At 40.1% G+C, this 14668-nt stretch overlaps 1 protein-coding gene across 4 annotated transcripts in view; it reads left to right on the plus strand.

Annotated features, from left to right (window-relative positions):
• Positions 1-14668, plus strand: part of LOC133554538 (vasopressin V2 receptor-like) — a 71653-nt gene that overhangs the window by 35018 nt on the left and 21967 nt on the right. For all 4 annotated transcript variants that reach the window (XM_061903441.1, XM_061903438.1, XM_061903440.1 and 1 more), the window contains 2 exons: positions 12823-13068; positions 13223-13369. In XM_061903441.1, coding sequence (XP_061759425.1) covers positions 12823-13068; positions 13223-13369 — 393 coding nt within the window. The remainder of the gene's footprint in view (positions 1-12822; positions 13069-13222; positions 13370-14668) is intronic.

The raw sequence follows: 14668 nt of genomic DNA on the forward strand, positions 1-14668 counted from the left end.
GTTGCATGCTGGGTAGGGTAGTTCTTTTTTCCCCTGGCTCATAACATCACAATATAGTACTATGTATATGATGCGTTCAGTTTATCAAAGCACCACGCAAACAATCGGAAAATTCCCATCATATCAATTCCTAGATATGGTCGTAATTATTCTAAGTGCACTACGCAGAATAAACACAACATTATTAATATTGTTATTACGGATAATTTGATCAAAAATTCCCTAAAACAGCCCACTGCCTATAATATAGGTTTTTTAAACATAAGATCCCTGATAAAAAAAAATGTTTCTGCTGTTACCTCAGAAATTGCCTGTTCAGATGTTATGATTGTGGCTCAGAGATTTGTATGTAGATTATATTTATTTTCTATAACAAACAGGATAACTTAAATACCCTGGCAGTGGCAATAAGCTTAAATGTTTGTATTTACATTTTTTGAGTTGATTTTCATAAAATATGCTATTTAACTGCTACTGTTTAACAAGGACTGATTTAAATTGTGTTTGCACAACAAATATTTTGGCGCTTTTGTTCATGTGGGAGAATATTCCAATAAAGGTGCACTACACACTACTTTTGAATTCATTATTGGGCTTTGCGTATAAAATGCAGTTAATCGCGATTAATCGGACAAATAGTGCGATTAACTTTGATTAAAATTTGTAATCGTTACCCAGCCCTAATATATATATATATATATATATATATATATATATATATATATATATATATATATATATATATATATATATATATATATATATATATATATATATATATATATATATGGATACATTTATATATACAGTATAAAATTTATATTTATTTATTTTGCCGTTCTTGTTCACATGTTAAAGGTGTTTAAATGAATATACATGCATTGATTGGAATCAGACAGTATAGTGCTGATAACGTCCACGTTTTCAAATGGAGGAGAAAAAAAGTTCCTCTTTTCTGTCTAATACCACATGAAAGTTGTTGGTTTTTGGCAGCTTATTTGTCCAGCTTCCATATTCGTTTTTATACACTTTACAAGAAATAAATGATAAATGATAAATGGGTTGTACTTGTATAGCGCTTTTCTACCTTCAAGGTACTCAAAGCGCTTTGACAATACTTCCACATTTACCCATTCACACACACATTCACACACTGACGGAGGGAGCTGCCATGCAAGGCGCCAACCAGCACCCATCAGGAGCAAGGGTGAAGTGTCTTGCTCAGGACACAACGGATGTGACGAGGTTGGTTCTAGGTGGGATTTGAACCAGTGACCCTCGGGTTGCGCACGGCCACTCTCCCACTGCGCCACGCCGTCCCTACATTGGCGGCAAACTCCGTAGCTTGCTAGCGGGTTTTCTCTGGCTTTCCGAGACTCTTATTTTGTTAGCGCAGGCGCGATGGAGCGGCACTTTTATTGTGAAGACAGGAACTGTGCGATCAGTCTTTAGGCTTTTGACGGGAAGTACGGTTGAAATAAAAAGTGTATTTTTTCCTTTACACTTGTTATTGATTGATTGAAACTTGTATTAGTAAATTGCACGGTACAGTACATATTTTGTACAATTGACCACTAAATGGTAACACCCCAATAAGTTTTTCAACTTGTTTAAGTCTGGTTTTACGTATGACGGTCATGTGACCGCCTGGCTCTGTTTGATTGGTCCAACGTCACCAGTGACTGCATGTGATTGGTGAAACGCAGGCATGCGTAGATCCTACTTTGAAAAACCAAAACAAACATTAATAGATCGATAAAAAAAGTAGCGAGTAGCGAACTGAATGTAGATAAATGGAGTGGAGTAAAAGTAGTGTTTCTTCTCTATAAATATACTCAAGTAAAAGTAAAAGTATGTTGCATAAAAACTACTCTTAGAAGTACAATTCATCCCAAAAGTTACTCAAGTAGATGTAACGGAGTAACTGTAGCGCGTTACTACCCACCTCTGGTACTTGGCCTATGACCTGTCAGGTATTACTGTTTCCCATGTTATTGAACCTGACAGTCTCCTATCCGCACCCGCTCAGGGAAGACTCAAAACACTATAGCAGGCTTTTGGAATCAAGATGTATTTTTGGTTAGAGTTGGTATAGCTCGGTTGGTAGAGCGGGCGTGCAAGCAACTTGAGGGTTCCAGGTTCGATCCCCGCTTCCGTCATCATAGTCACTACCTTTGAGTCCTTGGGTAAGACACTTTAACCACCTGCTCCCAGTGCCACCCATATTACTTAGATATTAGGTTTCACTATATAAAAGTGCTTTGAGTCACGAGAGAAAAGTGCTATATAAATATAATTCACGTCACTTAAATTTCCCCATGTTATGCCACATTGATTGACTTTGAAAAAAAAAATGTATGGTATCAAATCATGCCAAAATCCTTGCATGTAAAAACCATACTCTGCATGGATGGATTTTACTCTTTCCCCCTTTTGGAACTTAGGGGCGGGCAATAAATACACAGCCAACAACTCCCCATCCTTTCTGATTGGTCACTTTAAATGCCTCCACTCTCCAGGTCAGAGCCAATCCGAGGGAACCTGGTGTCAAAGGCTCACCAATGCCATGTGGAGCTATGTTATTTATGTTGAAGATGAAGTGCAACTACAGAGTTCATCTCCTCTTCGCATGAAGTGGCACGCCGAGTCCCATCGGGTCTTAGACTTAGACAAACCTTATTGATCCACAAGGGAAATAGTTCCACACAGTAGCTCAGTTACAAAGGATGGAAAGGATAATGCAGACAAGGGCACACAAAGAGGGCGAAAACAAAAGGTAGACTGAAAATGTACCATAGTAGCAATGTAAAGTATAATATATGTAATATATACATACAATGTATACAGTATATAGCATATACTGATATATTAATATATTATATTATATTTGTATATAATACATATTAGTGTTTTTCAAATTTTTTTGAGCCAAGGTACATTTTTTGCGTTAAAAAAAAACAGAGGCACACCACCAGCAGAAATCATAAAAAAACTAAACTCAGTTGACAGTAAAAAGTTGTTGTCAAAATTGTTGGATATGACTTTAAACCATAACCAAGCAAGCATCACTATAGCTCTTGTCTCAAAGTAAGTGTACTGACACGACTCGTTTTGAGTTTTTTGCTGTTTTCCTGTGTGTAGTGTTTTAGTCCTTGTCTTGCGTGCCTATTTTGGTGGCTTTTTCTCTTTATTTGATATTTTCCTGTAGCAGTTCCATGTCTTACTTTGAGCAATATTTCCCATCCATCCATCCATCCATCCATCCATCATCTTCCGCTTATCCGAGGTCGGGTCGCGGGGGCAGCAGCCTAAGCAGGGAAGCCCAGACTTCCCTATCTCCAGCCACTTCGTCTAGCTCTTCCCGGGGGATCCCGAGGCGTTCCCAGGCCAGCCGGGAGACATAGTCTTTCCAACGTGTCCTGGGTCTTCCCCGTGGCCTCCTACCAGCTGGACGTGCCCTAAACACATCCCTAGGGAGGCGTTCGGGTGGCATCCTGACCAGATGCCCGAACCACCTCATCTGGCTCCTCTCGATGTGGAGGAGCAGCGGCTTTACGTTGAGCTCCTCCCGGATGGCAGAGCTTCTCACCCTATCTCTAAGGGAGAGCCCCGCCACTCGGCGGAGGAAACTCATTTCGGCCGCTTGTACCCGTGATCTTATCCTTTCGGTCATGACCCAAAGCTCATGACCATAGGTGAGGATGGGAACGTAGATCGACCGGTAAATTGAGAGCTTTGCCTTCCGGCTCAGCTCCTTCTTCACCACAACGGATCGATACAACGTCCGCATTACTGAAGACGCCGCACCGATCCGCCTGTCGATCTCACGATCCACTCTTCCCCCACTCGTGAACAAGACTCCTAGGTACTTGAACTCCTCCACTTGGGGCAGGGTCTCCTCCCCAACCCGGAGATGGCACTCCACCCTTTTCCGGGCGAGAACCATGGACTCGGACTTGGAGGTGCTGATTCTCATTCCGGTCGCTTCACACTCGGCTGCGAACCGATCCAGTGAGAGCTGAAGATCCCGGCCAGATGAAGCCATCAGGACTACATCATCTGCAAAAAGCAGAGACCTAATCCCGTGGCCACCAAACCGGAACCCCTCAACGCCTTGACTGCGCCTAGAAATTCTGTCCATAAAAGTTATGAACAGAATCGGTGACAAAGGACAGCCTTGGCGGAGTCCAACCTTCACTGGAAACGTGTCCGACTTACTGCCAGCAATGCGGACCAAGCTCTGACACTGCTCATACAGGGAGCGGACTGCCACAATAAGACATTCCGATACCCCATACTCTCTGAGCACTCCCCACAGGACTTCCCGAGGGACACGGTCGAATGCCTTCTCCAAGTCCACAAAGCACATGTAGACTGGTTGGGCAAACTCCCATGCACCCTCAAGAACCCTGCCGAGAGTATAGAGCTGGTCCACAGTTCCACGACCAGGACGAAAACCACACTGTTCCTCCTGAATCCGAGGTTCGACTATCCGGCGAAGCCTCCTCTCCAGTACACCTGAATAAACCTTACCGGGAAGGCTGAGGAGTGTGATCCCACGATAGTTGGAACACACCCTCCGGTCCCCCTTCTTAAAGAGAGGGACCACCACCCCGGTCTGCCAATCCAGAGGTACCGCCCCCGATGTCCACGCGATGCTGCAGAGTCTTGTCAACCAAGACAGCCCCACAGCATCCAGAGCCTTAAGGAACTCCGGGCGGATCTCATCCACCCCCGGGGCCTTGCCGCCGAGGAGCTTTTTAACTACCTCAGCGACCTCAGCCCCAGAAATAAGAGAGTCCACTACAGATTCCCCAGGCACCGCTTCCTCAAAGAAAGACGTGTTGGTGGGATTGAGGAGGTCTTCGAAGTATTCCCTCCACCGATCCACAACATCCGCAGTCGAAGTCAGCAGAACACCATCCGCACCATACACGGTGTTGATAGTGCACTGCTTCCCCTTCCTGAGGCGCCGTATGGTGGTCCAGAATCGCTTCGAAGCCGTCCGGAAGTCGTTTTCCATGGCTTCCCCGAACTCTTCCCATGTCCGAGTTTTTGCCTCCGCGACCGCTAAAGCTGCACACCGCTTGGCCCGTCGGTACCCGTCCACTGCCTCCGGAGTCCTATGAGCCAAAAGAACCCGATAGGACTCCTTCTTCAGCTTGACGGCATCCCTCTTTGAGCTGCTCTTTGTCTGATCACTCACCAATATTTCCCGCATCTACTCTGTTATAGCAATCAATAAGATTTCAGTTCTTTTTATCCTTCTTTGTGGGGACATTGTTGATTGTCATGTCATGTTCGGATGTACATTGTGGACGCCGTCTTTGCTCCACAATAAGTCTTTGCTGTCGTCCAGCAGTCTCTTTTTGTTTACTTCGTAGCCAGTTCAGTTTTAGTTTAGTTCTGGATAGCCTTCCCTAAGCTTCAATGCCTTTTCTTGGGGGTACTCACCTTTTGTTAATTTTTGGTTTAAAGTTAGACACCTTTTTGCCTGCACACTGCGGATGGACTACTGTAATATGCCCTGACTTTAACAGCCCTAAAGTGGCACAAAATGGCACTTTGTTTAATACAAGGTTCTTGTGGCTACATTTTAAAAAAGCATTTCAGTCTTAACGAACCTAGCAATTTGCAACTTTTTCCCCAAAAACTCTGATAAACAAATAAAAACGGTAGACATTGGATACTTTAGAGCAGGGGTCACCAACCTTTTTGAAACCAAGAGCTACTTCTTGGGTACTGATTAATGCGAAGGGCTACCAGTTTGATACACACTTTAAAAAATGCCAGAAATAGCCAATTTGCTCAATTTACCCTTAATAAATAAATCTGTATATATATTAAAAAATGTATATTTCTGTCCGTCATTCTGTCGTACATTTTTTTTTCCTTTTTCGGAAGGTTTTTTGTAGCGTATAAATTATGAAACAAACACTTAATTGAACGGTTTAAAAGAGGAGAAAACAGGAAAAAAATGAAAATTTAATTTTGAAACATAGTTTATCTTCAATTTTGACTCTTTAAAATTCAAAATTCACCTGAAAAAAGAAGAGAAAAACTACCTAATTCAAATCTTTTTGAAAAAAAAAAAAAAAAAAATTGATGGAACATCATTAGTCATTTTTCCTGATTAAGATTAATTTTAGAATTTTGATGACATGTTTTAAATAGGTTAAAATCCAATCTGCACGCTGTTAGAATATATAACAAATTGGACCTAGCTATATTTCTAAAAAAGACAAATCATTGTTTCTTCTAGATTTTGCAGAACAAACAATTTAAAAGAAATTCAAAAGACTTTTAAAATTTGATTCTACAGATTTTCTAGATTTGCCAGAATATTTATTTTTTATTTTAATCATAATAAGTTTGAAGAAATATTTCACAAATATTCTTTGTCGAAAAACAGAAGCTAAAATGAAGAATAAATTAATTTTTTTTCATTATACTTTACAATAAAAAAAATTAATTTACTTGAACATTGATTTGAATTGTCAGGAAAGAAGAGGAAGGATTTTAAAAGGTAAAAAGGTACATGTGTTTAAAAATCCTAAAATCATTTTTAAGCTTGTATTTTTTCTCTAAAATTGTCTTTCTGAAAGTTATAAGAAGCAAAGTAGAAAAATAAATACATTTATTTAAACAAGTGAAGACCCAGTCTTTAAAATATTTTCTTGAAATTAAAATTGTCCAGCAAAGCGAGACCAGCTTACTAGTAAATAAATAAAATGTAAGAAATAGAGGCAGCTCACTGGTAAGTGCTGCTATTTGAGCTATTTTTAGAACAGGTCAGCGGGCGACTCATCTGGTCCTTACGGGCGACCTGGTGCCCACCGGCGCCGCGTTGGTGACCCCTGCTTTAGAGTGATGTCTTCTGCATTCTGGCGCAGAAAACATCAAACTCGACAAGAGGAAATAAAAGTTGTGACAAAGTTTCTGTATGGGAACCTGTTGAAGGATCATTACTTTTTCCAGAAATGAGCACCCCGGTGAATAGGGCTGGGCGATTATATGATCGAGATCGATGCTCATGAATATTTTGAGTTCAATTGAGTTATTATCTTGCACGGAACAATCTGCCTTTATTTTGCCTGTGAATGTATCTGTGTGCGCCGCGAAGGTCAGTTTGCCTCTTCCCCCTCACACAGCTGAATTTGCAGCCCAAAAAAATTGAAAAATTAAATATGGTTAACAGTAGCAAATAGTGTTGTCCCGATACCAATATTTTGGCACCAAAATTATTTTGATACTTTTCGATACTTTTCTAAATAAAGTGGACCACCAAAAATTGCACTGTTGGCTTTATTTTAACAAAAAATGGTAAACGGTTTGTACTTGTATAGCGCTTTTCTACCCCTTTTTAAGGAGCCCAAAGCGCTTTGACAGTATTTCCACATTTGCCCATTCACACACACATTCACACACTGAAGGCGGGAGCTGCCATGCAAGGCGCTCACCAGGGACCCATCAGGAGCAAGGGTGAAGTGCCTTGCCCAAGGACACAAAAGACGTGACTAGGATGGTAGAAGGTGGGGATTGAACCAATAACCCTCAGATTGCGGGCACAGCCACTCTACCAACTTCGCCACGCCATCCCCCTTAAAAATATCTTAGAGTACATTAAACATATGTTTCTTATTGCAAGTTTGTCCTTAAATAAAATAATGAACATACAAGACAACTTGTGTTTTAGTGGTAAGTAAACAAACAAAGGCTCCTAATTTAGTCTACTGACAGATGCAGTAACATATTGTGTCATTTTTCATTCTATTGTTTTGTCAAAATTATTAAGGACATGTGGTAGAAAATGAAAAATTAATCTACTTGTTTATTTGCTGTTAATATCTGGTTACTTTCTCTTTTAACACGTTCTATCTACACTTCTGTTAAAATGTAATAATCATTTATTTTTCTGTTGTCTGGATGCTTAACATTGGGTTTGGATGATACCACAAATTTAGATATCAATCCGATACCAAGTCATTTCAGGATCATACATTGGTCATATTCAAAGTCCTCATGTGTCCAGGGACATATTTCCTGAGTTAATAAACATCCATCCATCCATCCAATTTTTTTTACCGCTTATTCCTTTTGGGGGGCGCTGGTGCCTATCTCAGCTACAATCAGGCGGAAGTCGGTGTAGACCCTGGATAAGTCGCCACCTTATCGCATAATATACATTTTCTTTAAAAACAAAAGAAGATTTTGTGATGCCAAAAAAAATTGACGTAATCATAGCAGTATTGTCTAGATACGCCCCTGTACTTTGGTATCATTAAAGTAGATTTTAGGTGTAGCTCCACCAATGGCGTTTGTTTACATTTTGATTCCCGCTGAGCTACGGTGTGTAGTGAAGCATGTTTAGCTATTCCTCTTCCTGCTGGGATGATACTGGTAAGAAACTCCTTTTATTTGTCGCCATGGAGGCGAGGATTAGTGATTCAGAAGTAGTTAAAACACTGCCGACTGGGGCTGGATGTTAGCCGCTAGCTAGTTTGCCATGTCTTAAAGCACCCCTTCCTGAGCGCGTTTCAGTGTTATAGCTTAACCTTTATCGTTAGTTTTTAAACCAAAATGCGTCTGTTCTCTCTTTTCTGTCTACACACATTGTCTGCTTGTAAGTACTACGTGATTGTGCGCCACCGAAACATGCTCTTCTGCTCGTAAACCAGCAATGTCACGACAGGGGTGCGGGGGTGGACCGGTATTTTTCAGAAAGGTATAGTACCTAATACGATTCATTAGTATGGCCAGGGGCGTCGCCAGACATATTTCAGTGGGGCACGTGCCCCACTGTTGATCTGCAGTGCCCCAGTAAAAATTTCACCAATAAAAAAAAAAACGCTTCAGAGTTTTAAGTCTACATAACATAGACAACAGCGCACATTCTACTTAGTATGGTAATTGATTGCTACTGTATTCACTCCACTAACAATGGCTAATTAATATGGTAATTTATTCACGTGTGGATCAGACTTCGGTTGAGAGAGAGAGTGAGAGATAGAGAGAGAGAGAGAGAGAGAGAGAGAGAGAGAGAGAGAGAGAGAGGGTGAGAATCACTGCGTGAGGCAGGTAACGTTAGCCAACAACAATTTGTTAATTACATTATTTTGATTTTGATTTGACTCAAACTGTAACTCCTAAATGGATATCAGACAGTTATTCGCCCGCAGCAATGAAGAAGAAGCGAGGAATGAGAGATGTAAGTGAAGTCCTAGCTAGCTAAGCAACATTATTGTCTTAAGTTGATGCTAAGTTAGCTAACGTTATTCCTTGTATCAAGACAAACATATTCATTTGCTGTACAAGCTGTCGGGGGAATTTCCAATGAACATGAAACATAATGTTGGTTATTGTCTGCTGGTTCTGTATCAATGATGATTTGGAGTAAGCATGTGTGAGTTGAGTGCTTCTCAAATGGTTTATCTTCAGGAAGAAAAACATTTTTTCATATCAAGTCGTGAGCCAATTTTTAAATAATTCAAGTTTATTTCACAGAAAAATAGCACAGTAGACTCGTCTTGTTAATCGGTGCGACTTTGACTAAAATAATCTTGTTTTGTCACCAGAAAAATGGCTACTGCTAAAGCATCTGGTTTTGGTTTCCAGAAAAAATAGTAACATATCTGTATTTGTTTTCAGAAAGATGGCTACAAATATCGGGTTTTGTTGGCCCATTTAGATTTTTTGAAAGTATATTTCAATGTCTGTCCTGAGTCCTCCTCCAACTTGTTAGTCGGTTTGCCTTTTGCTAAAATACTCACTAATAGTCACTAGAAAAAAGGCTGAAATAATCTGGTTTTGTTGCCACAATTTGATTTTTTTCTCCCTAAACTTTTTTTTTTTCATGCACACATCTGACTGAAAATGACACACAATCCACTTTTATGTCACGACCCAGCAGTTGGGAACCACTGGTCAACTGTATAACAGTTACTGCAATATTTCCATGTCTGTCCAGAGTGATTGACCACTTTGCAAAAATGAAAACGAGACGTTCAAGTTTACTTCTCAGAAAATGATTCCCTGAACAGACACACAACAGTTGTTCATTGATTCTACTACTGTGGCTTTATTGTTTTGTGTATATTTTACAGTTTTGTGTATCTGAAATAGGATTAACCACATTGCCAGAAATGGAAATTAAATAATATAAAAGAACCCAGATTTAGGGGTGCTTTATTTTTTGTTTTACTTTTGTAGATGTTAAATTTGCAGATGATTACTGCAATATATATTTAAAAAAGAATGATTGCTCTTCCTTTTTTGCTTTTACCAGTAGCAGTTCAGAAGTCTGGAGTAAAAAAGTGCACAAGTAGGTCAAATGCATTAGTTAATTTCAGGTGGTTAATCAAAGATCCATACAACATAATCTGATATGATTTCATAGTTTAAAGCACTATTTATGTATTTTTATGATAAATAAGTGCTAAAAATGTTTTTGCTTGCGCGCTTTGCACGCTCACATGAATTATTTGTGCCCCAGGTGTGCCCCAGTACAGTATTAGGTCTAGTGACGCCCCTGAGTATCGCACTACTATACTAATACCGATACACCGTACAACCCTAGTAGCAACACTAGCAAGTTCAAACACAACATTGAGAAGGAGCAGCAATTTCAGTGAGACACTTTAGTCTCAGTGTCTGCTGCAGCTCACCAGTTATCCTGGCCTCAATGCGGACTTGCAGGCAGGCACAGAATGTCTATGTGACTTAACTACTGTACTGGTCCCGACTGGGAAAATAAACACCGACTAATTTAATTTGAAAGAAATAACATCAGTATATCTAAATATTTTTGAATCAGACCTTTTGTTTATTTGCTCTGATTGTCACCACTTGTCGTTTGTCAAAGCACTGGTGAGAAGCACTACATCATATCTGGGCAAATTGAGGCCCGGGGGCCACATGCGGCTCATTGAGCTTTTAAATGTGGCCCGCTGGACATTCCCAAATAATTTTTTTTAGATCTTTAAAATGGAAAGTGTAGCTGCCATTATGATGTGCAGTGATGTTTTCAAATTACCATAAGTCTTGAACTATAAAAAGTATTTTAAATGGTTGGAATCTGCGCTTTTGCATGATATACTAGTTACTGTGGTAATCTAAATAGTTACTATGGTCATCTAATTAGTTACTATGGTAATCTTAGTCATAGCAGCTCAGATGAAGCATTAAGCAGTGTGGGTGGGAAGGGTTTCCAGAGTGTTTCAGTCAGGAGATTTTTACAACAAAGTTCTGAAGCTTAGTGATGTATCAGATCGTAAGTTTTTTGTTTTTTTCAGACGTTTAATCAGACTTTATTGTGAGGTTTTGTATTAGTGTTCCTAAAAATAGAAATGCCGGCCCCCCAGACACATTTTTTTTCTCTTAATTTGGCCCCCCGAGTCCAAATAATTGCCCAGGCCTGCACAAAAGTATACCCATAATTAAAAAGTCATATAATAATTTACTTATGACAAATGTTAATTAGTATGTGTTACCTTGAAAAAAGTCTTCAGTACACCACTTGTTTACTGCAGAATTTGTTTGTGATGACAAGTAAAATAACAAAAAACTTTTGAAAGGAAAAAAAAAGTTGTTTTCGTTACACCCGCAAACGTCCCGAAAAAGAAGTGAAACCATGGCCCTAAACCCGAGATACGGACAGTAGCGTAGGTTAAGTGTACCGTTGCACTTCTAGTGAACATACTCATAAATATGAACAAAACAAAAGTTGTCAGTTGTTAGCATATATTATCACTTTGATCAAACATGGTATAAATATTTGTTACAAGATACTGCAGTAGTAAACAGTAGGAATGTAACAGTACCTTGTATAAACGAGCACGGTAATGAAAAAATAACAAATTGTGATATTATTTGAGCTCTGATGATGTGAAAAATAATCGTACTCATTTTTTTGCCATATCGACCAACCAACAAATCAGTAGACTTAGTCGAATCAGACCCTTTCGAATTGAATCGGCAAATCCTCGACTATTTAAAGACAACCCTAATAAACACATTAAGTGCATGTTTACTTCCTTCTTTCTTAAGTCTCTTTGCTCATGCAAAATGAAACACGATCGATTCAGATTAAAATCGAGTTCCATTTCATGGTGATTCCATTTAATCGTGATTGATTAAATTAATCCACAGCAACGCCTTGCGATGAGTTGGCGACTTGTCCAGGGTGTATCCCGCCTTCCGCCTGATCGCAGCTGAGATAGGCTACAGTGACCCCCCGCAACCCCAAAGGGGACAAACGGTAGAAAAACGGATGGATGGAATCCACAGCAACCCTGTGATTAATCAGATTAATGATTTTGATTGTTCGACAGCACTATTGATATTACTAGAAACTAATGGTTGAGGCTAAAACTATATTTTGTTGTAAGTGTGATCACTCAAACTGACACATTAAAAACCCACATTTTAAATGCTACCCAAATATTGGAACTGGCACCACATGGGTATTTTATTTCTAGAAATAACGTTTAAAATTTGTCATTCGTCTGGGATTTGTTGCCAGCGGCTTAAATAACAAAGAAAAATAATGGGTCATCTCGGCGAGGGTTTCTCAATAATTCAAGGATGTTTAAATATGACTGCCTGCCCAAAGAAGTCATCTCTCAAAAATTAGAGCGATTGAGGCTAAGGAATGTGTTTTCCCAGATTCAATGATGTGTTTAAACACTGACTGAGTTGCACAGAAGCTTAGGCTAGTGGCAGGTAATTAGTAAGGGGAGGAAAACAATAAAAAGGTAGATAACGTTGAGCACTGTGCAGAAGGGATATAAAAAATAATATTGAGCATCTGTTGTGTGTGTTAAGGTTCTTCCTCAGCTCATATGGGACATCACAGATAAGTTTCAAGGACCTGACTTCCTGTGCCGAGCCATCAAGTACTTGCAGATTGTGGGCATGTTTGCTTCCTCCTACATGATAGTTGCCATGACAGTGGATCGACACCACGCCATCTGCTGCCCGCTGCAGGCCTACCGTGGCGGGGCGATGTCCCGCTGGAACACCCCTGTCATGGTGGCTTGGGGCCTGGCGCTTGTCCTCAGCCTTCCACAAGTAAGGACCACTAACACACTGTTTCCAGTTCTGTATTTGACATATGGGCGCGCAGGTGTCCCCAACCTGCCTTCAATCTATTTTTAGCGGCGGCGGGTCCTTGCAGATGCCAGCTTTTGCCTGAGCTAAAGCGACTGTCTCTCCTGTCTGTCAGGTTTTCATCTTCTCTCGCTCAGAAGTGAGTCGTGGGGAGTTTGAGTGCTGGGGTCACTATGCCGAGACATGGGGGCTTAAGGCCTACATCACATGGATGACGGTGGCGGTCTTTCTTTTGCCTGCACTCATCATCACCATATGTCAGGTAAAACTGGTCTTGAATCTTCAATCTGAGACACGTCCACAAAAACAGCAGTGTCCAACTAAGACTAAGTAGTAGACATCCACAGGAATGGGTATTGTTTACATTTTAACTGATGACTTAGACTTAGACTTTGACAAAGGTCAATGATCCACAAGGGAAATTGTTCCACACAGTAGTTCGTTTACAAAGGATGGAAAGGATAATGCAGGTATAAAGTAGACAAAAAATGTACCGTAGTTGCAATATGAAATATAACATATCTGTAATATTTACATATTATATATACAGTATATGATATATACTGATATATTATATCTTTATATAATATATAAAATATATAACAATTACCATATTACAGTATATGTAACAGCTGCAGCAACAAATAGAGAATAGATCCAGCAGAAAATATACATTATAATAAAAGAGACGTACCTAACACAGAAGCAGTCAGGTAATAGACAAATATCATCTATTGCTGTATGTCGAGGGATTATACAGCTGGATGAAGTGCAGAATGAAGGAGTTCTTGAATCAAACACTGTGGGAACAAAGCTGAAGGAGCCTGTTGGAGTATGAACTCCGCTGTCCCTCAATTGTCTGGTGGAGTGGGTGGGCAGGATTGTCCATGATGGCTAGCAGTTTGTCCAGTGTCCTCCTGTGCACACTGACACAACCACCTCCAACAGCGTGCCAATAGTTTGTCAATCCGGTTTAAGTCTATTTTGCTGGTGCTGCTCCCCCAACAAACCACTGCAAAGTACAGGGCACTGGCCACAGCAGACTGATGAAAGATCTCCAAAAGCTTGCTGCACACATTAAAGTGCCTAAGCTTCCTCAGGAAAAAAAGAGTCTGCTCATGCCCTTCTTGTATACAGCTTTGCTGTTGTCCTTCCAGTCCAGTCTGTTGTTCAAGTAGACTCCCAGGTACTTGTACTATCCCCAAATCTGTACTTTTAAGAACCATGTCGGTACTTAAATGATGTCCGAACCCGTATTTACCGTAACTTACTGCTACTTACCGGAACTGAGAGACATTTAAATCAATTATATTAATAAATGGAATACTCAATTATCAATCCATCAATGTATACATTAAATCAGGGGTAGGCTCTAGAGCCAGATGTAGCTCTTTTGATGACTGAATCTGGCTCACAGATCAATCTTAGCTGACATTGCTTAACACGGTAAGTAATGAATAATTCCGTTGGTAATCACAGTGTCAAAAATAACGTACAAAATTTAAAACATTCTCATGCATTTTAATCCATCCATCCGGTTTGTACCCCACCTGTTCAAAAA

This window comes from Nerophis ophidion, linkage group LG06 (assembly GCF_033978795.1).
Source record: "Nerophis ophidion isolate RoL-2023_Sa linkage group LG06, RoL_Noph_v1.0, whole genome shotgun sequence".
Taxonomy (NCBI): Eukaryota; Metazoa; Chordata; class Actinopteri; order Syngnathiformes; family Syngnathidae; genus Nerophis; species Nerophis ophidion.